At 40.5% G+C, this 23019-nt stretch overlaps 1 protein-coding gene across 4 annotated transcripts in view; it reads left to right on the top strand.

The window, feature by feature from the left end:
• Positions 1 to 23019, top strand: part of LOC306770124 (RNA-binding motif, single-stranded-interacting protein 3) — a gene marked incomplete at its 3' end in the record, with an annotated part of 215398 nt that overhangs the window by 128851 nt on the left and 63528 nt on the right. For all 4 annotated transcript variants that reach the window (XM_079258936.1, XM_079258937.1, XM_079258934.1 and 1 more), the window contains exons 5-6: positions 246 to 403; positions 8571 to 8650. In XM_079258936.1, coding sequence (XP_079115062.1) covers positions 246 to 403; positions 8571 to 8650 — 238 coding nt within the window. The remainder of the gene's footprint in view (positions 1 to 245; positions 404 to 8570; positions 8651 to 23019) is intronic.

Genomic DNA, 23019 nt, shown 5'->3' with positions numbered 1-23019 from the left:
TTTATATCCACCTAGCATGTGAGTAGATGGGCCAAATGTCACATATTCATCCAGAATTTAGTTGCTCACTTTGCCATATTGCAACACGTTACGTCATTACCCACAAAGCTGATGAAATTTTTACATTCACGAAATATAGAAATGCAATTTTTTTTTCTAATTTGACCTTTGCTTTTCCTCTCTTTTTCTTTGACATCTCTCCCCCTTTCCCCTGCCCCCCTGCACCCCAACATCCTTCCACACAGCAACAAGAGCAGGACCCCACCAACCTGTACATCTCCAACCTGCCAGTGTCCATGGATGAGCAGGAGCTGGAGAATATGCTGAAGCCCCTGGGTCACGTCATCTCCACGAGGATACTGAGGGATGCCAATGGGGTCAGCAGAGGGGTTGGCTTCGCAAGGTAAACAAGGAAAATGAAACCATTCTTATCATGAAACTGCGCCTTTTTAGTCTCGACATGATTTGTAGTTTACACTCAAAATCCTTTGTGCAGTTTTTGTCTAATCTTATAAATTAGTTAAAAAGAAAATAAAAAGCTTTTTGTTTTAAATGATAAACCTGAAAAGCTTGTTGAGATCATTTTTGTTAAACACACTTATCAGCATAAATTGTAAATTGTAGTAAATTGTAAATACTGGAAAGCTCTCTGGAGACATATTCTAACAGTGACAGGAAATGTTAGGAAGGAACGGACCAGAATGAGATTTAGCTCATCACATGTGCACCTTTACAATCATCTTGCAGAAATAAGTTTAATAATAATAGTCCAAGTTTAATAAAAATTCCATGTCTGTACACATACACAAGTTTCCTGCCATTCATCTATCAGAATAAAGGTTTCTAACGTACTGTAGATGTGCACAGAAACAGATTCACATGTACATGAATGAATATATGAGCACTGACATTCAGTGTGCAGTGACTTGTTTAGTCTTTTTTTTTTTTCTGGAGCCTCTTTGTTTCAGTGCACCATCATGTGTGTATCTGTGTATTCATAAACATTCATGGACACTAGAAATTCTGTAATCCTTATCGTTGATTCACTGATTCAATATTCCCAAAACCATGTCCATAACTGCAAAGTTTAGTTCTTTTTTGCTACTTAGGAAAGTTTCCACTTCAACTTGTTAATCCCCCAAAGTCATAAACCGTTCTGTCCTTGTCCTCGACAGCAGCCACCAGGCTCTCATTTCTCTCCACACTTCCCTCCCTGTTTACCCAGAGGAGGCCGCTGACGGCCACATAACCGCCATCTTGCAGGGATTTTTCTTAATCACCTGCTCTGGCTGAACTCCTCTCCAATTCCCTGCTCTATTACCAGAGGTTAAAACAGGACAGACAAGCAAAAAAACACACACACACACACACACACAAACAAGGCACTTACCCACAAATATCAACATATGCACAGATAGGCCTCTACACACCCGTGCATCGGTGCACTTGCAAGTGCATGTGCACATATACTAACACACATTAAAAAGCAGGCTTTCACCTGTGCTCCCTCAGACAGGTAGGCAGCCTCCTGCAGACCAACAAGCCGAGCACAGCAACAACCTGCCACACACCACCTGTTCAAGCAGCTCTCAGTGGAGGAAGGAGGTAACGTGATGAAACGGAAGACTGAGAGCAGGGAGGCAGGGAGACATGTGTGTGAAAGACTGGTCAGGTAGAAAAAACTCATTCTAGTTTTGAAGAAGTGAAGACTATTAAGAGACATTGTTATGTTAGTAATAATATAAATATTTTGAAAGCAAACTGGAAAAAATAGATATGGATGGAGAGAACAGTAAAACATGTCAGTAAAAGTAGAAGAAAAACATCGAAAGGAGACAAAACAAATCAATGTTTTTTGTGAAATGTAAAACTGCCATTAGCTGTGTCAACAAACAGACATACAGGCAGCTGCTCGGGGCTGGACTGTGAGCAGCATTAGAGAGAGTAAACTGAGCTAAGTGTTTGTGGGCTGATCCATTACTGTTATCAGAGCCCATTACCCTGGCCCCAGCACTAATCATTGTAGACAGCAGCACCTGATGCCATTAACCAGCAGCACACATAGAAAAGCCGGCCTTTCTCACTGTCTACCTGTCCGACTCGCACCTACTGTCTAGGCCAAAAGCCTCACTGACTGCTTTGTTTCCCTGCTCGGCCCGCCTGATTTACTCTTTCACTGTTGCTGTGTATTCTTCTGATGAAGAGAATAAAGTAGAAATGGTATTAAAGACACAATAAACACCAGAGTGGTGTTCTTGGTGGAATAAAATGTGGAACACACGTTGATACTGAGAGATGAGCAGCATTAACAGTTCCAGTCACAGAAGGCCGAAAGCACACAATCCTGTATTCTGCATGTCAGAAACATCAACAAAAACATCTCAAAAAATCTCAAACAGCTTTTGTCTCAATGAAGATCCCAACTTCGTAAATTATTACTTCATACAAGGTTGTTAGGCTTTTATTAAAACAAAAGATGCACACTTAAATGCATTGCAATACATATATACATTACACACAAGCATTACATGGCATGATTGGATGTCTGGACTAAGATTTAGAAGCGTGTGTGTGTGTGTGTGTGTGTGTGTGTAAACAAATTAATAGTTGAAAGCTGCAAAACAATCCCGTTAAATAGGTAACATCATATCACAAGGTAAAGCATCAGAAATATCGCAGGTTTTCTGCATTTGTTGAAGAGTTTGTACCTGTTCATTTCATCTCGACTGAATATACGCCACATGATGGACAAATTTAAATTATTCCGGTTCTGGAGTAGTATTTTCCAGTTGCAATCTCTTTTACAGATGCAGGAGTATAAATATTTTTACCTAAATGAATGAAGTAAAAGGGCTTCAGTCTGTTCCTGACTGCATTAAACAAATAAGAGTAAAGTTTGAGCGTATGTTCTACAGATTGTAAAATCAGCATCTCAAAAAGTATGAAACAGAAAGATTTCAGACAAAAGATTAGTTTGACTTTTGTACAAAATTTATTTGTACAGAAGAAAATTATTGTTTTAATTCAAGTTATCAATCAGGGAAATTTCATGGACTTAACCATTTAAAGTCTCTGGCATTTCCTGTCTATTTGCATTTCTGTGCCTGAACTGTGCCCTTATTTCTGTGCCCTTATTTTTAGACACGAGTGGAAGTTTTCTTGCTTTTTTGTTTTTTGACCTGAGAATCCAACCTTTAATAGATTTATTTATGCAAAACAGGTTTGTTTGTTTATTTGCACCTTTCGTATCCAAGACAACTCAGTGGCAAAAATCACTATAAAATCATAAATGAATAATCAAAACCATGGTCAATTAAAAGTTACCTTGCAGATTTGATACAAATGTGCATGAGAAGAAAAATGTTTTTAACCTTGAAGTGTCTACATTTAATCTCCACTGGCGATTTGTTCCACTTGTTTGCAGTATAACAGCTAAATGCTGCTTCTCCATGTTTATTCTGGACTCTGGTCTGGTCTAGTATTTGGATCTAAGCGCTCTGCTTGGTTTATATTCTCCAAACATCACAGATAAACCACAAAACTCCCTTCAAGGATTTGTTTTTTTTTATTTATCTTTTGTTTCTTTATTTGTAGAATTCTTGTTTATTTTTTTATCATTTGTTTTTACAAAATTTTGCACATCTTCATTCCTACAAGCGATTTGATTTTTATAACTGAGCTATTATCTGATGGATATTTTTCAAATCGTTACCCAAAGTAATGTAGAATTTTGTTTATGTGTGCTTCTTTTTGTTAAATTTATTTTCCCAATTTATAACAAAATGTACCAAGTGACCAATAACAGTACAATTTTGTCCAAATTTCCCAACTAAACTGAAAATATAAAAAATACTTTATTTATCTCAGAGGGAATATTACAAAGTAAATCGAAAAATATATCAAATAGGTACATTTTTAAAGAATCCCCTTAAACAACGTTAAAAAAACTAACTTCAATCATATGTATTTACTTTTCCTGATTAAATTATTCCTCCTTGTATGGAGGTTTTTTTCTCCTTTTATCTCCCATCGTTAAGATTAATTTTCTATTAAGCTCTTTAAATGTCCCACTAGTTACCAAGAACACATCCGCAAGTTAATTGACATTTCTTTCTACACTCTGTTTTATTTAACACTATTATTTTAGTATAATTCTTAATTAAAATAAAATGTGTTTGTAAGAGCATCTTTGCAGACACAGTACAGATAGTTAACATTTATACAAATAAAAATGAAATAAAAGGGTATACCTGGTGGAAAGGGCATGAACAATTCAAATGTGATTTTTATGTTGCCATGACATCAAAGTTTGTACATATAAATGTCTCCGCCTCTAAATCTAGATGACTTCACATTGATTGTATTTAGATATTTATCATTGAAGTTTTCTGGTTTTGACTGTTAAAGCCAACACAGATGCCATGCACACAATATAAAATAATTCATTCAATTGTCTTAAAGTGTCCCAACCCCTTTCCAGTGTGTGTATTCTTATTCAGTTGGATATTTTTGCTAATCTAATTGTGACCTTCTGAGTGCTAGTGATGTGCACGTGGCCAGTTGCTGCGATCAGTGATCAGCTGAGTCAGATTGGCTGCTTTGTGTCAGTTTTCCCAAACACACACACCGGACAGAGGCAGAGGAGAGAGAGCTGGTCAATGAGATGGCGAGAGAGAGAGTTGATTATGCCATGAAGTGTACAAGATTACATATTTAAAAATATACTTGAAGGGAAAGGAACGACAGGAGCATGGTGATGTGCACTGGGCATAATAGAGAAAGAAAAGAATGGACAGAGAAGGAAGGAAAGGAGGGCATGGAAACTGAGAGAGATGGGGCAGGAGAGTGTGAGGGTAATGGTGAAAGATGGAGGAAATAACCAAGGTTGAAAGACGGGGAGGAATGAGAGAGACGTCAAAAAGAAAGGGTGTAGACAGGCCGGGAGTAAGATGGATGGGACGGAGAGAGTGATAAAGAAGCTATGGTTGGGAAAAAAAGAAGGATGAGGGTAGCGATAGGAGAGGGATGAGAGACAGAGGACAGAGAAATGGGAGGCTGACAGGATGATATGAGTATTTCAGGAGGTGAGGCTGAAAAAAAGCATGAAAATCTGAAATGCGATGAATTCTGGACATTCCAGGAGCATATAATCATAAAGGCACAGCAATCGCTCACGCCTCCTTCCAAAGCAGTCCCATTATGATGTCAGTCCTCTGTGCGCACGAGGAGATCTGAAATGTGTTGTGTAAATCGTGTGCAAATTCATGCTGAAGAGTGTTTATTATTAATATGTCACAACGGTTCAACACACCAGATTTTTCTAACAAACTTTGTGCAGAGAAATGGAAATCCAGGTCTGAGACTCATCACTGGCCTTCCTTTTTTGATTATTATATACTTCATTTCAGGAGAATTTACTGTCTGTCTGAACTTTGTGTTGGACGGTCGGTCGGCTTGGGAAACCTTCCCCACCGATACCTTTCCGGTCTCAGATAGAGTGGGTGTGTGCTGACCAGCAGTTCAGCGTTCACACCCACATCACACTGACACTGAGCGGCTGAGCAGAGGTCAAAGAGGAGACGGCCATTGTGCTTCTCTTTTCAGCTTAGCTTTTGTCATGTGCAGGTTTTGTAGAAATTCTTTCATGTGTGCAAAACCATTGTTACCTCACATTGTCCATTTGCATCTAATTTTGTAGTAGATGGTGCCACCCCCGCTGATCTGTGACAACCAGTTACTATAAATGTATTAGTAGATAGACGATGCTTGGAAAATTTTTCATTTGGCTCAAAGCTCAAGTCAGCATTATAGTAGAAAACAAGAAGTCTTTGTAAATTTCACCTGTTATTATGTTTGTCCAAATTAAAATGTGCAAAAGTAAAGAAATAAATGTATTTTTACTTGGATGATGTGTTCAGGTATTTCTAATGGGCTCAACACACCGGAGCAACATTGCATGTTCTCCATTCATTTCTGATAGTGATGAGGCAAAAATGGCTGCCTTGTCCCGCCAAGTGACAGGAGACATTCGTGCATGTGAAATTTCACACGAGAAAGTTGAAAAATGTTCAACCTATGCCGCTGCTGCGTGCCACTACAACCAGTCAACAAGGTTTTCACTGACTGTTCAAGTAAAATGTGAATTTTTCTGGATCGGCCTTGAGATCTGACATCAGATGATGATATTCATGAGGATGTTTCATTGTTTTTAAAATAACATGAACCCAGCATTTTATTTTTTTTTCTTTTGTAAAGTAGCATTAACGGCAAGATTTCTGTCAGTTCAAGCAAAACCTTCCGTCTTGTCATTCTTCATGCTTTATCCGTCGCGTACTGAAGTTAAAATGCCAGAATTCCCTCCAGTACCATAACCAATCAAATTTCTTTGAGACAATTGATCTGAGAGTGTGATGCGCGACACTGCCGCTGTCGCTGCTGTTTTGTCGTTCCCCGTGTGCCGAGCACATAACGCTGTTATCAGTGAAGTTGGAGGTTAATACAGGCTGAGCTCCAAGAAGTTGCTCAGCCCATCTAGTAAACCAGGCTGTCCAGCTCCAGTCCTTGAGGGCCACAATCCCGCAGGTTTTCAATGTATCCCTGCTCCAACACACCTGACTCAATAAAATCAGTCACTGTGCAGAATTTCTCTGGCTGTTGGATCCATTTAAAACAAGCCATGTGTGTTGGAACAGGAATACATCAAAAACCTGGAGGACACCGGCCCTTGAGGACATACTTTGGACACCCCTGCAGTAAACAGTCCAACACCTTCACTCATACAGAATGGGGAGGATGTTTCTGTTTCCATGGTTTGAAGCATAAGTTTTCATGACTGATGTGAAAAAAAATATGGTGAAGTTGAGTTTTTATGAGTATAAAAGTATTTTGAAAGAGAGCTGCTTGTGTTGTTGCTAAAACAACAACAACCACACCCACATTTGATTACAGAAATCTTAAAGAAGATTTAATCTGCTCTAGAAAGACTGTGCCATGTTTCATCACGCAGCCTTCATGGAAGAGCTATCAAAGCAAAACCTTTCCTGCATCCTCAACACAACATCAACTTTACCAAGTCTGGAGATGGACATTAATGTAAATATTATACCAATTCAGTGGACTGATGAAGTTAAAATACAACTTTTTATGCATGAAGACCAATGGGTACAGAATTTAATAACAAAAACAGACCACTTCTTCAGTTGTGAACTTGTTGTCACACTCCAGGCTTGTGTTGCAAGCAGCAGTGTGTGAAACAGTTTCCCAGTAGCAGGATGAATGAATTCAATTAAATACCAGCAAACTATGGAAGTAAACATCATACAGTATGTAAGGAAGCTGAAGATGAAAGAAGGATGCTGTATACAGTGGGATAATAATCCCTAATACAACGCTGAATCTACAATGGACCGGCTCATGAAGTGCAAACCGAAGACACCACAATCCCCTGAATGAACAGTTTGGAGAAAGGATGGAAAAGTTTACCAGCTGTGATGGTCCCGGTAGGGATTGCTTTCAAGTAATGACCGTACAGGATGCCGAGAGGGAATTAAGCACATTTTCCCTTTTGTTGTTTTTAAACTGTAAAAGGCTGATATTAAAAAAAAAGAATAATATAATAAAGCAAAAGGCTTAATGTTTCACCTGCATTCACAAAGATTTCAGATAATTTGGTATCCAAACTTTAGCATTCAACTGTTTTGGCCTTTATTAGAGTAAAAGGGTTGGCATTTTTAGGGGCTAAAATGATTTTTCATCAGTGCATGAATAGAGAATGTGTGTGTATATGCCAACAAACTGTAGGCTTGTGCATCACATGTGTTTGATATATTTATGTACATGTTTTGAAGTAATGTGTGTCTGACACAAGTGTCTGTAGGCTTGTGATGTAAGAGATCAGAGCCCCCCTGCTGGCCAGCTGCTTGGCCTGTTTGCAGCCTTTGATCCAGTGTCTGGAGGAGTGAAGACAAGTCAGTCAGTTTCCTGCATTTTTTTCTCCTCCGCCCGTCTGAAATCAGACTATTTTATCCAGTCAGCGTAAGCTTGTCATCTCTATCTTCTCCTCCTCCTTACCTTCCTCTGCATTTCTGCCGCTTTCACACCTGCTCCTCCTCTTTTTCGATCCTTTGTATTTTTTATTAGGCATAGGGAGAGGCTGCATCACAAGTCTTTCCCTGAAAGCCCTGAATTTCATTATGAACCTCTTTGGCATGCAGACAATGATGTTCTGCAGCAGATAGAAACAGAAACTCCGGATAGTCTTCCTGGGATTTTTAGAATAAACGTACTGATCCGAGCCATCCAGGGGGACGCATTAAGTTATTCTTTACATCTGCATCGTTGACAGTATTTACCTCATGTTCCAAATATGAATCGAACCTTTTCCATCTGGACGTCATGTCATAAAGAAGCATTCATATGACCCAAACAGCAGCCCTATGCGGTTCCCACACAAAGTGAGAAATGCATCGGTGATTGGGCTTTTTGTAACTACAATCGTTTTATTTGAACTTTTCCCTCATATGGGCAACACATATTTCAAATTGAACTCTTTGTATCACTTTTCATTGCAGGATGGAGTCTACAGAGAAGTGTGAAGTTGTGATACAGCATTTCAATGGGAAATACCTGAAAACCCCACCAGGCATTCCAGGTGAGTCTCACTTAAAGCTTGTCTTACAAGAAAACATGTAATAGGTGTTGAAGAAAGGAAGCGTTGAGTGACAGTTTGTGTGTGTAAAGTCAGGGGGACTGTTTGCTTGTTGCTGTATCAGGGGGCTCAGTTCCAGCTAGCCTTAATTTTCTTACTTACTGTCTGAAACCAAGATAATTAAGACTGCGTATGAAGAGAGTAAAAGTACTATCGCTGTTCTTGCCTGTTGTGCAGCGGTGGTGCAGAATCCACTCCTTCTCATAGTCTGGCCTGAGTAAATGCAAAAGACTGAATGTTTGGTTTCCAGTAATACTTGATTCATCCTTGAGGGAGTATAGTTTAGTTTCCATGCGATGAGAATGTTTATTCATGTATCCAAATCATAGTCACGTCATCAATCAGGAGATCCTGAGACGGCCTTAAATGTAAACATGAATGTAAACGTTTTTCTGTCGAGGATATCCACAGATCCACAGGGTAAACATTACGTGCCAGCCCGAACCATGCATACACTCCCATCCCTAACGCGCTTTGTTAGTCCTAACCCTGACTGTCTGCAAGTGAGTCAGATGGAAACACAAAAACTTTGGAAATCATTGTCAGCTCAGTCTCGATCCCGCTGTCCTTTGTGAGTCCGGACATGAACACGATTCATTGCTCTCTTAATTGCTCCATGAAGAGAGATACACGTGAAATGTTGTCATGGTACAATTATGGAGGCTTTACTGTGAAACTACGGTATTTGGACCAACGTAAGTATTATATCTTCTGTTATTAGATCAACTTAAACTCCTCTGTTGAATTCAGTTACTCTCCTTTGACCCGTTTAATTTCTTTAACAGAAAAATGATCACCTTTCTAATTCAGTTATAGAGATGTCTCATCACAGCTCAGCTGGTCAGCCGGACAGATTGTGTCCACTCTGATGTGTGACACCTGAAGCTAATCGTCGTGGCTTTTGGCTCAATAGCTGAGATTATTTAGCTGGACTCTTATTTCTCTCTGTGTTACCTTCTTTTTTTTCTCCCCAGTGGTACTCTTGCTGCAGACTCGAACTTCTCGGTCAGGAGAAAACCCTCTTAATATTCACACTCATGCCTCTGTGCTGTTCTTTGCAATCTACTTAAGAGCTTGCACTCTCGCCTCTTTCCTCTTCTGCTCCTGCTCGGTGTTGCAGTGTCCTCTCTCCTTCCTTTCTCTTTTCTGAAGTCACCCTTTAGAGAGCAGCCAAGGAGAAAACAGGCAGGGAAAAGTGGGTTAAGGAAAGAATGTCACGAAAGATGTAGACACAAGATTACAACCCAATGTGTGTTTTGCACAGAAATGTTTCTGTGTCCAACAAGGCATTATAATTCCAGAAAGAAGGAATAGTCGGGAAGCAAAGCAAGTCTTCAGAAGTGTAAGGGTGTCAGGGGGTGGCAGCCAGAAAAGGAGGATAAAGATATGAAAGTGTCAGAAAAAAAGGTCTTGATGTAAAAAAAAAAAAAAAAAAATGCTTTTCAAGCACTTTTGAGGCCAGGTGGTGCAGCACTCACATTCTCCCTCTCTGCATCCCAGCAGCATGTGCAGGCCAGAGAGGATGAGACTGTGAGATCTCATTCGCCGCTGTTGCATTTTTATTAACAACACTCACACCTTCAACCAGCAGCCCAGAAACGGACCCATAAATCGTTCCCCACTATCCAGTAATATCTCAGAAAGAGTGGATTTAGAATGTCCATATGTGCTCAGCCACTGCATAGCCAGCAGCCATTAAAGGCAAGGTGAGCGGTTATATTGAAGTTTAGCCGTAATAGGAAACCTTTAAAGCTGTAATATCAGGCTGACCTTCGCCTTTAAGGGTCTATCTCCCTGCCGCTCAGGCTTTATTATTGTTAATGGATTGTTCAGGCTTGTGCCAAGCATGGAGATTTACCGCCCTGATCGAGGAAATCCTTCTGTTGAATTAAGAATGGTTAAATTTACAGGGTCTGCTTTGGTCTGTTGCTACTATGCTTCCCTCTAAGGGGTCTATGAAATCTCCCTCTTCCTTGCTTTGTTCTTGAATAAGCGCTTCCAAAAACTGGCCTGTGGAAAAGCATAGCTGCTTTTCTTTTCTTCACTGTTGTGATTTCAGCCAGAGAGCAGCATAAGTTAATCCTTCAGAGGATTTTTATGGTAAATAAAAGGTTGAACTTAATTTCTGTCATGTTTGCCATTTTTTATGTACCGGTAACTTCCACTAGTATTCTAGTCTGCAAAGTAGTTGCTTGGATCTTAGATAGTGAAAGAGCCTGAGGGGGAAGAAATACAAGCAGCCAATAATCAGACAAGTTCTAAACAGCCTGACAGCGGATAGGTGCGTGAGCCAAAACACGAGTCAGAACATCAGAAATCAATCAAATCAGTAACATTTTCTGAATGAAAACTCTTCTTTTGTTACATCCCTTACTGACCTCTTTGTTCACTGTAAATAGTTCCCAGATTTCACCACATGAACTGGATGACTACAGTTTTGATCTCCGTGAGCAAAACGTCCACAACATTTAGGTTGTTAAATTGATGAAACAATTAATGTTGAATTATTTGGGTCTTTTTTTTTTTTCCTGATCCGTTTTCAGTTCATGAATAATGAAGGTTAAGGACTTTCTGTTTTGTATTTTTGAAAAGGAGTTTGAGTGAGAGAGCTGTTCCTTTCCTCTCTGACACTGTCCATGTTGCCCTTCTGTCTGCTAAATGGGGATTTCTGGACATTCTTCTGTTATCAGACTCAGATGTTCCTCTGCAAAGGACCCCGAGGGCTGTTCCGGTTTCTCACAGATGCAGTGTGTGTGTGGTTGCGTGCACACCTTCTGTGTGCTCACGTTTAGATTTCTTTCAGTGTTGAGACTTCAGCATGCATGCTCACATTTAGCAGTTTAAAGCAGGTACACCAGCCTCCTGTGCACTGACAGTCTCTACAATTTTGTGTGTGTAAGTGTCATGGTGGTGGGATTTCCCCTGAGCCCTTTGCTATGCAGGCCAGCTTCCTTATCCATCCTGCTTTGACATCTCAGCAGCACCCACCGGGATGGGCTCCCACCACACATAGCACAGCAGGATCGTCTGAGTTGCACTTTCACACGTGCATGGCTACGCTCGTGCGACAGCCATGACTGTACTGTTTGAGTTTTGACACAAACACACACATAAACACAAACATCGTCATGCACCGATGATTTTGACCCAAATAGAATGTCAGCATCCATATAATGCTAATGAGAATGTTTTTTACCCCTCACAATTTAGTGTTTAAACATAACCCACATCTCAAAGTGACTGTGGGAGCACACACAGGAACAGTATTCCTCATATGCACGCACACACATCTCTATGCTTTCCCACCAATCCTCTCCAGCCTCTATCTGACACGCCCATGCATTTCCATCTCAGCCACTCAATCACACATGTCAAGTCGAGAGATGAGGATGTGTGTATGAGGTTGTGCATGCATGTGTGTTTAGGGAGTTGGCGTTGTCATCGCTGCCCTCCTCTATTCAGGTGTGTCCAGTCTCGATAGAAGAGGATATTGAGTTGTAACCCAGCTGTTCCACACTAGGAAGTGCATTTCTGGATGTCATGTGCCAGGTCATTAAATTCAACTGACCTTGGGAAAACAAATGACGAGGAAGCCACCATCTCGACAGGAAGTTAACGCTGAGTTACAGATAACACACTAAATCAGGGAGCAGGAACATATGGAGCGGAGCAGGGAATTGTGGAGAAGCTAGCAGATGGCAGCTAATAAGGCCATAGACAGGTTTCACGCATTTCCCGCTTTAATTTTAATGTAATGACATCTAACTTCCTTATGATTACAAGAGATATTGAGCTGATTTCAATGTAGAGATGCATTAGCAGATGGTAGCTAATGATACTTACTTCCCCCTTTTTTTTTTTTTACTGCAAGTTCTGAATAAAATATGTGTAAATGCATTTCATCAAATACTGACCAGTATGTTTCTTTGCCTTGAGTCAAGCTGTGTTTGCATTATCTTTTAGCAGCAAGCCTTTACTTGTAATTTTCTCTGTTTGATAGGAATAATTGGTCATAGAAAGTCTCATTTTGATCCACTCTATTTTGTCCCACAAAGCCGAGCATTTCGAATTCAGCCCTGAAGCACTTCAGAGAATAGAAACCCTTCCTTTTCTAACATGGCTTTTACAGTTTAGCATACGGTATGCTGGCACTCCATATGCAACAACAGCCGGGTGGGCTTAAAGGACAAGCAAAGTGAAGTCAGAACGAATGAATCAAACACCAACGTCCTGTCACTTTGAACCCTGTAGAACATACCGTGCACATTTATTGGGAATTATATAGCTTGAGTCATATAATTAATCTAACATAAATATACCCCATGCTTAAGTATCGTGCATTATATGACTATCTTTTTTTTATCCTTTATATCCCCTTTGCAGACATGCACCACTCTCCATTAATCACAACTGCTGAACATGATGGTGTTATGTGTCACTCCCCCCAGTGCTCATCTGTAACATTTTGTTACAGCAGTCTAACAAGGTAGAAGCTCGTAACGTATTCCTATCACTTTCAACAGCTCCAAGTGTGAACCGCTGCAGTCACATTAATGCACATGTAGCGCAGCAGCAGTGGGTTAATTTGACACATGATCAGGTGTTAAAAGAAACGCGATAGAAAGCGTTATTAAATAAAGACCAGAGCTGGTTTAATCTTCAATTTTGTGGATTTACCTTTGATTTTTTTTGAAGCAACACACAGGCAGATTTCTCTTCAGAAACTGAACCAAAAAACAAGCAGATGCGAAGTGATCTGTGATGCCGAAGCTTTCTTTTTCTGTTGAATAGATTAATCTTCTCAAGTGCAACCTATTTGACACAGTATTCCATGTTAGTTTTAATGTTATTTTTCATGGGCAAAACAACATGTTAAAGTGGCTTTCTGATCATTAAGAATGTGTGTTGACTTATTTTGATGGCACAGTGAGGAAAGAGAGGAAAAGAAAGACTGAGAAGCACAGAGCAAGAGAAAAGCCGAGATCAGACTGACTGTTACTGACTGGAAAGAGCTTAGAGTACTGGTAGGATGCAAGATGGATGCCAAGTTAGCCATTATTTGGCTAATTATTATCATTATTAGGCTAATAAGAAAATCTATGCCAAACTTCAGTAGCTTTTCTTTTATTTAAAATAATTTAATTCATGATTTTATTGAGATTTTTGCTACTTGTTGCTGCCATTTAGGACTTCTATTCTGTTTTATTTTTTTCTTTGCACCATCTGTAAAGCTTTTAATGTTTTACATCAAGCATTTTGAATGGTCTTGTTTTGTCACATGAACTGTGCCGTATAAACTTGCCTTGCCCTCTTTAATATAAGAAATTATGATGTTTTGGTGTGGACATGGAAATAGCAAAGGTAATTTGTAGATGGTGTCCTTAATAAAAGTTAAAGGTCAAGTTTTTATCAGGTTGATACTGCTGCATGTAGTGAGTTGGTTAGTTCAGTTTATGATTTATATCACATTAGCAGTGTGACTGTATCCATCACTCTCACAGGTGTCTGTGTGAAGTGTGACAAACAGGAAAGGGATCAATATCTCCATGGCTAAGAGCCTTTGCTTGTATCTGTTTGCTTGTATCTCTTCTGGGAGAAGAATTGAACTGTTTATGTGAACCACATCCCAATCTAATCAGTTTTTATTTGAGAAAATATAATGTTACATAAATAAAATGTTTTAATGTCATCCTCTAACTGGAATTGTTCGGACATCCTCATTAATGAAACATAAGTAAAATCTGCATGTAATGGTCCTGCATTCCAGTAACTTCTTCAGAAATATGCACCATATCACTGAGATATAGATGCATCCCATCAACTATCCAGGTCAGGTTTGTTTGTTGAGGCCTCGTTGATATGAGAGGTGCGTAGCAGTTGTCCAACAAGCTAGTCACAGAGGCCTGCTCCAGCCGCTCGGCTCGGCCCACGTCTGATTGTGATTCAGAGAGAGGGACATGATCGATAGCCCTGATGGAGCACTACGGCTGTTTAGGTATTCTGTGCAATGCGGCAGCGGCACTCCCTGTCGCTGTTGTTGGCTGTGAGCATGCATACATGCGCACACAAACAAAAAAACTTGTACAACACATGTTGCACAATCTGCTTCAAACACATCCCCTGTCTGTGATTTCACATGTGGATGCATTCACATTAATGTTAGCATGTGTTCTGAGCATTAAGATTATTGTCACACAGATGACACTCATACACAGTTTACTCCTTTCTTGGAAAAGATCAACTTTGTACCCGGAGAGGAGATAAAAGAGTTATCCTTGTTTTGACTGGTTGTGGATTTACTCAATACACAAAATAAATAGAATTTATGAAATGTGACTACAGCAATAAACTATACTGAAGTGAGCCCAACAGGGACGTGTTATGATTTACACTGCAACCCTTTGCACAGGGAAAGTCAAAGGAAGTGCAGATAAAAAGTGATTTAATCCACCGGCTCCACGGAGCCTCTCTGATTAAAGCTCTTCGTCCCACAATGCGTTAAACAGCTTAGAGATGACACCCAATGGTAAATGTAATTTGAACCGGAGATACATTAGCCTTTGTTTGGTTTTGGCAGGTAACTAATCTCATGTGCATACCATACTTTGTGTCTGCAGTGGTAAAAAGATAACCTTTAAGACACTGTATGTGCTGCGCTGCTTAGTAAATTGCTGCTCTTTGTAGGATTTACGTACCAGTAATATTATAACAAATACACAACAGCTAAATAAACAGTGAAATGTGTTCTTTAAGTGACTCAATAGTGTTTACCCTTTAAAAAGTAAAAGACAGTTTTTTTATTTTTAAATCTTTGCAAACAATGATTCAGTCCAGACTGAATGTTCAGTAACACTGCTGCTTCTTCCTCCTCACTTCCGCTGTTGTTGCTTGTTCCAAAGTCCTGCTGCCAATATGGCAGCAGAGCTCAGAGTCTGGTCCAATATTGTCCAATAGATGCTGGATAAATAATGAAAACCACATCAGGAAGGAGCCACTGTGGCCCTGAGAGATGGAACCAAACAGAAACATGCAATATGTCCAAGCTTTCCAGCTTTTTTCTGGAGCAGCGCTCTGGCGTCGCTCTGTTTCATTTGATCTGTTTTTTGAATTTTGTTTTAAAGCAGAGTGTTTTCTGTCTGATGTCACTCATTCTTATCTTTAAGTTTTCTTCACTTAGGCCCACAGTAAAAGCCAAAATGTTCCTTGCTCATGTAAATGTCCCAGACAAGACTTGAATGTGATTGTTTGAAAATCAATTTCAATCACATTTCTCATTTCCTGATTTGTTGTCCTGATCTCTCAGAGGTCCATGCTACGCTCTGGCGTTATGCGAACAACCACATCCGTCTTGCATAGCTCCAGACAGACTTCACAGGCACCACAGTACATTCAGAATCGTCCAAAAGACGGCCCTTAACTGCAGCTGCTGGCCCGACAACCCTTCCCATCATTACTTGCAGAAACACAGAATCTAAACCCCTGGGAGTGGTGGGTGTTTTTCCTGGGAGGGGAGGGGGATGCTATTGCAGGAAAAGAAAAAGATTTCCTCCCTGCTGGCATCCTTACCAAGGCAGCGGTGCCAAGATAGCAGAGACAGCCCACGGTATTAAAGCGTCCCTCGCTGAATTAAGGCAAGTCCCAAATCACTTGGTAAGTCACAAAAAGCCCTTCTGAAACTGTCAGTCATACTCGAGTAATCTATGTTAATGTCTGCCATTCCTCCCACGTTCCCCCAGCTAATAACTGGCCTGTCGGCAGGCCCATTTCTCTCCCCTATGGCATGTAGATTTAATGTGCAGCCAAGTAGGTTGGTGGCTTGGCTGTCAGTGTTTCTCAGACATGACTGCTTTTCTTAATACACAAAGGCACGTATTTCCTATGCTACATCTGTGAATCATGTGTTAGTGCTGATCTGTGAATTGTAGTGGCTAATCTTTTTCCTTCTTCCACTCTGACAGAAATAAAAGGTCAAAAGCTTTATGTATTGATAACTCATTTATTGCTTTTGTCACCGATTGTAAAGTCGCTATATTTCTGTCTCTGTCTGTGACCATCAATGGCAATCAGACAGCTTTTCAATAAACCCTGCCACAGACAATAATTAGGCACCAAATACCCCCTTTCAAATGCACTTATCAGGATATTGCATCATAATGAAATCTGTCCTCGTAGCTCAAACCTTCCACCCACAACCCCTCATTTCACACGCCACCCATTAGGGGCAGGACACACAGGAAGTTATTATTGGCATCCCCCAGTAAATCAGACAGCTTCCTGAAAAAAGGATCAATTTCCCCCGATGCACTTTCTCATTATAACCTTATCTCGCCTACAGACAATAATCTGGATTTGTCACGCTTTGTTTGTTTTGCCACTGAACTGTATCATTCATGAGCGAAGCCAATGGCTTGCAGAGATGAGGAGGAGCCGTTGTGAGTGGCTCCGTCACCAAGATATAAAGTATTCACCTACTGCCGTCTCCTTCCACAGAAAATAATATGAGCCCTTTGATTGGCTTCAAAGTTTGTTTAGGCAGAGGAGAGGAGCTCGAACTCCTGGAGGGGTTCAGACAGGAAGGATCGACTTTGCTCTCCACTCAACCACATCTTAAATGGAAAGAGACTGATTGAAGGGCAGTTATCATGAGGAAAAGATTGATAACGAGAGAGTAATAGAGAGAAAGCATGTGGAGGGAAGAAATGTATTAAGAGTTGAAGATGTGTGACAGAAATAAGTGAGGGTGATAAAAAAGAACAGATGGAAAAGGCCAGAGAGGGGAAGAAAGAGGTGGGTGGTGCAGCAGAGAGAGGCATGAAAGTTGGATCAACCTGTGCTTTTGGAAGGTTAAATTTGAGCACAGTTTAGGTTGCTGCATCTCTCGCAGACGAGATGAAAGGATGACATTGACTGTGCGACCGCTTCCTGAGCTTGACCCCTGTGACACTGGCCCAGCTGTTCGCCAAGTTGATCCCCCTTCTGTCTTTTTTTTTTTTTCCCCTCCCGCCCTGCTCATACCTCTCCTTGCACTTTTTGTTGCCCTTGCTTTTATGCTCTCCCTCATCCACCCCTCCCTCTCTGATCTGCCCTGCTGCCACTCTTTCATCCCTCACTTTCTCTGCACACATTCGCTGTCTTACACTAAGCATCACACATATTCCTGCACATGCCTCCCTCATACTCATGTTTCTGAATTTAAACAAATGGACACACACACACATACACACACAAGTAATACAGATTTTATTTGTGTCAAATGTTTTCTTTGTTTCTTTGTTTGACATGAGTTCAGCCTGCTCATTGATGTGCTCACCTTTCTTTTATGCAGCGAATGTGCTGACAGAGTGGACAGCTGACTGATATGACACAAGTTTTTTTGTTCTTCTGTTTACATTTTTTTACACATCAAAGCAGAGAAGCAAGAAAGGTTACAATGTAAACTTGAGCTTGGAGAAAAAAAAAGTGTTTTACTTCTAGGTGTTAAATGCTGACGAACTTATTTAACAGCCATGTATGAAGGATACGATGCTTCAAATTGTACTTTAACTAACTGAGCTCATGTAGGCAACAGCTACAGGAACAGGTCTGCTGAGTGACTGCTATGACTGCAGTCTTTTGTAAATTTGTTGGTTTTGGCAAATGCACCATCCTGAATCACACCGGTTGCCTCCAAATTTGCTGCATGGAGTCTGACTAATCCTCATTCTAAGCCTTGAAGAGGGCAAGCTTCAGTGATGTGTTCCTTCGTTTGATCCTCTCAACAAGCACGCAGCGGTCTTGCTTTACCTGTGAAGACTGCCCAAGCAAGGGTTACGGACAATCCTGAATCTGTAGAGGATTGAACACTGTGTCCTTGGGAGGTTGGAACTTGTGAAGTGGGATCTCAACACTAGATGTTTTTTTGCAGAAATCTAAAATCCCCCTTCGTTTTCTTGTACGTCCACCATTCTTAAAGAAAAAATCCCAGTGAATTTTTGTAGAATCCATGTTTTTCCTCTCTCATTACCATGAGATCAACAAATATGTGAGTATGGGTGAAATGCCTCATTGACCACAGGATTTATCACAGGATTTATTGTCATGAGATTTATCTATGTTTTTCTTTAGGAAGGCATCTCGCCATAATGCTTCACGTGCAAACTACAGCAATACAAGACAGTTTACTGATGTTCATGAAATGTTTTATGCATAACTAATACAAGTAAAGTTATTCTATATGAAGATTTTAATGAAGCAAGATTTGTGTACAGCATAGCAGCAAAGACACATAAAATAGACTGAGGAGCAGAGATAACATTGTTTTGGTATAACTGCTGAAAGTGTTGAGTAGTTCATTGAATAATCACGCCCACCTTCCACCATTCTGTTTCTCTCACTTTGTTTAGTGGTGGTTCATGTGGTTACAATATGCTAATGTTTCAGAGTTGCATCAAATGAAGGCTACCGTAGTGGTGAGGACATGATGATTACATGATGTGCATGGGACAGATCCTGGTTTTATGTTAGAGTTTTGGTTTACTTATCAACAGGTCAACCTTGAAAGCTGAATATTAAGGAAAATTGGGACCTTTGGGTCTAAACCTGCTTCATATAGATTTATTTTAGTTTCCCTTCAAGAGAGCTAAATTCTATGGGGGAGATATGTGAGTCACAAACTGATCAATGAAAGCAATATTTTACTGTCATTGTCCACTGGCAAACGAGTATAACTTAGCTTATGTGTCTTTTCTATAATCCAGCGCTCCCAAAGTTGGTCCTCAAGGGCCAAAATCGTGCAGGTTTTCAATGCATCCCACTTCCCACATACCTCGTACACATTCATTTGATTCATTTGAGTCAGGTCTGTTGCAACAGGGATATATGGAAAACCTGCCTGGACATCCCTGATATAATTAAACAGAGACTGACTTACTGACCCTCACTAAGATTGTTTAATTGTCAAAGTAGAACTGATAAACCAACCTGTTTTGATGAGAACAATGACCACATCTTAAATAGGTTAACAGGTAATCAGGTTCAGGCCCATACAGCCTGTGTTGTAACAAGATAAATTACCAGGTTCTAATTATTACCAGATCTCTCTGTTCGTGACTCCGCTCTGACTTTCCCTGTTCCTGGTAGAAAATAAATTGCTTCACCTCTATTCATTGATGTTGTAATGCCACCCACAGAGCTGGACCTTACTCATCAGCACCATTCAAGATTTGTCACCACACTCCAATTTACCCAGTTTAGTAAATTTGGCCCTAAGATGCAGACAGAAGTTAACACAACAGCTGCTGTAGTTTTGTCACTGTGAGCACATTCCTGTTATGGCGTTTATATTAAACTCCACCAACATAAACATTCATACCAGCCATTGCATTGTTTAAATGACTGTGTGCATAAAAACAATACAAGGGGCTGTGCTGGTGGGGGCTTGCTGTTGCTAAATAATAGGGCTGTTTGACGAAAGGATCTATGGATTTGGGGGTTTTATCAGATGGCTAAATACTGTGCAGCCATTTATAACACGGGATTTTGCAGCTCTTATCGTGCTAGGAATAGATTTATCGCAAGGTAAACATCAGAAATACACAGTGCTACAAAGTAATCTAGCAGGAATGTACCTTATTTGATTGGCTAGATTATGTTGCACTTAAGTGAAAGTTAGGGCTAGTTTCCCAACTCCAGATGTGCAGTCAGACTGGTTGCCTTTGAGTAAGAAGGTTTTTTTTTTCCTCATTAGTTCTTCTGTTGTTAATCTTGAGTCATATTTGCTTGTGGGTTCCCAGTTTCTATTAAAAAAAGAAGTTATGATTTTACACATATGCCAAAATGCAAATGCATTGTTCTGCAGTACAATAATAGTTTAACAGTTTCAGGTTTTTTTTGTTTTTTTTTACTGCAAATTTAACTCTGCCATACTCTAGAATCAGACGTCAAAATCACAATTATATGGAAGAGCCACTCAATTTTTTCTCTAAATCCTAAAAGGCAATCCACTCCTGTAGAAATGAGGGCTTCAAATGTGCAGGTTATCTTCCCAGATCCGTAGATTCCAGGTTTTAGCTATCACTCAACTTAATCTAATGCAGGACCCGAGGCAATGCATTTCTTTTCTAAAGAATAATATTCAGCCTCTGAGCAGATACAGTAGGTCACTGAGCTCATAGCCTTCTGCCAGCCTGCCCATCCACCAGAATGAAGATTAAGTTTGCTGAGGAGGATAATCATGCTCCAAGGTCTCTGTGGTATGCAAGCAATTCAGCAAGCTTACTTTTACTGGTTCACTGGTCAGCTCTTTGCTGTTCCCCCACCTTTCATCATGAAACATCAGACTATCAAGCTGCATTATCCCGAACACTTGCGTATGATTCATTACAGCTCTCTGTTTACCACTCTGATGTATTTTTAGCATGGTTTAAGGTATGAAATGGAAAATAAAAACAAACAGCGATGAGGCAGCCAGGTCATCTGACTGCCCAAAATTGACTTATTGTATCCTGTGGGTGTTTGCGTCAGGGAAGTAGGACGAAGGAAAAAAAAAAAAAAAAAGGCAAGGCATCAGTTACACCAGGCCACGTCACTGTCACCGTCCCGGGACACAGAGGGCAGTGAGATAAATCTAGCTGCTGTCCCTGAAATAGAGCTGGAGCCTCCATTGGAACAGGACGCGGGCTGTTTGGGAACAAGCAGAGGTCACGTTGGTCAGCAGAGTTATTTCTGTAATGCCACTGGACCTCCAGGAGTGGATGCCTATTCATTCATCCGATAGCCAGCCAGCAAGTTAGCGGACACACACAGTGACAGAAAAAAGAATGTGCACACACTTCACAGGCTCTGCAAGTGGACCATCAGCGGGAGTGGGACATGATCCATTCAGTGAAATTTACTGTGATAGTATCCAAGTTGCCAGCGTGTTTGTCATCTGGAGCTATTTGTGTCATTTTCTTTATATGTGAGTGTGTTTGTATGAGACCTGCCTGCTGGTGTTTGAGCTGAAGGACGATGGAAACACACCTGGTTGCTCAGTGACCTCATGTCTCAGACAGAGTGTCTCTGTCTGTCTCTTTCCTTTGCTGGCAGTACAGCACATTATGGCTATTGGATCACACTTACAGTTTATTTCTGCTGCTTTTACTAAGCCCATATAGATGATTTACTGCACCCTACAGACATGGATGCTCACTTTGTGCCACAGCTAAAAAAAATTAAAGTAAGAGCGCAGTAATATGCCAGAAGAAAGGACTTTTTACAGTCCCCTTCTTTTTCTTTGTTCTTTCCCTATCTTTCTCTCATACATCCACACACCCACAAATACACTCACATCAATAGTCCGTTAGGAATGTGTTGCTTTCATTACCTCCAGCTTGGCCCTGAGACAGCCTTCAGAGTGGAGCACAGCAGAGCGGAGCTGACCAGAATCGCAGTATAGAGAGAGAAGTCTGGTAATTGCCAGCTCTGTGTTCTCTCCATCCTGTGCGTCAGGTGGAAAGTATGAATCCATGGTATCTGGGGACCACCCCTGCTGCGCCGCATCGCATCTCACTACAACTGCTTGTCCCCCACCGGGCACAAGTAATGGGGAGAAAACAGCAAGCTTAAAGGCCTCAGAGAGTCCAACAACTGCCACTCTAACAATACACACACAACCATGGGAATAATGAAACACAGGCAGCTCACACTAACAGCAGAGAAGCACCCAAAGATATACACCTCCTGCAAACCTCACTTTTCATGTCTTGGTTGTTGCACGGCAGTAAAGTGTTGTTACTGGAGTACAGCTTTTGTCTTCAAGAGGAATGTTTTGTTTGCTTTGTTTCACCTGCCAGGAGGCACGAGAGAGGGTCAGGTAACTAAACAGTTTGAAGCACTTTAAAAGTTTGTGGAAAAAACCACCTCTGAATTCAATGTTTAAGGTTAGGATACTAAAAAAAAAAAGAGAGAAAAACTAAGGAAAATCTGCTCAAGTTATTATTAAATTGAAGCATTTTCATTATATTGTCTAAGGGAGATATTCCATCTTGGAGAAGGTATTGCATTCATGATTCTTACAAATGTGCAAAAAACAAACAAAACAAAAAAAAAAACAAATAAGAAAACCCAGGTGGTGATCTAAGGTGTCTGCGGGTTCCTTTTCATTTTCTCGACATTTATATAAGTTTGGCAGTGCAACAAGCCAGCAAGAACCCCCACCAAGCTAAAATAATCATTTCTTTAAACTGCTAGAATCAATGCCAAGTAAAAATCAAAAGCCTAATCAGTCGCACTCTGGAGCCTCAGTCCCTCACTGTGCCAAACCAAAGAAAAAATAAATATCATTCATATTAACT

The sequence above is a fragment of the Telmatherina bonti genome, assembly GCF_933228915.1.
Source record: "Telmatherina bonti genome assembly, chromosome: 19".
Classification (NCBI taxonomy): domain Eukaryota; kingdom Metazoa; phylum Chordata; class Actinopteri; order Atheriniformes; family Telmatherinidae; genus Telmatherina; species Telmatherina bonti.
This window is presented reverse-complemented; position numbering and strand designations above follow the sequence as displayed.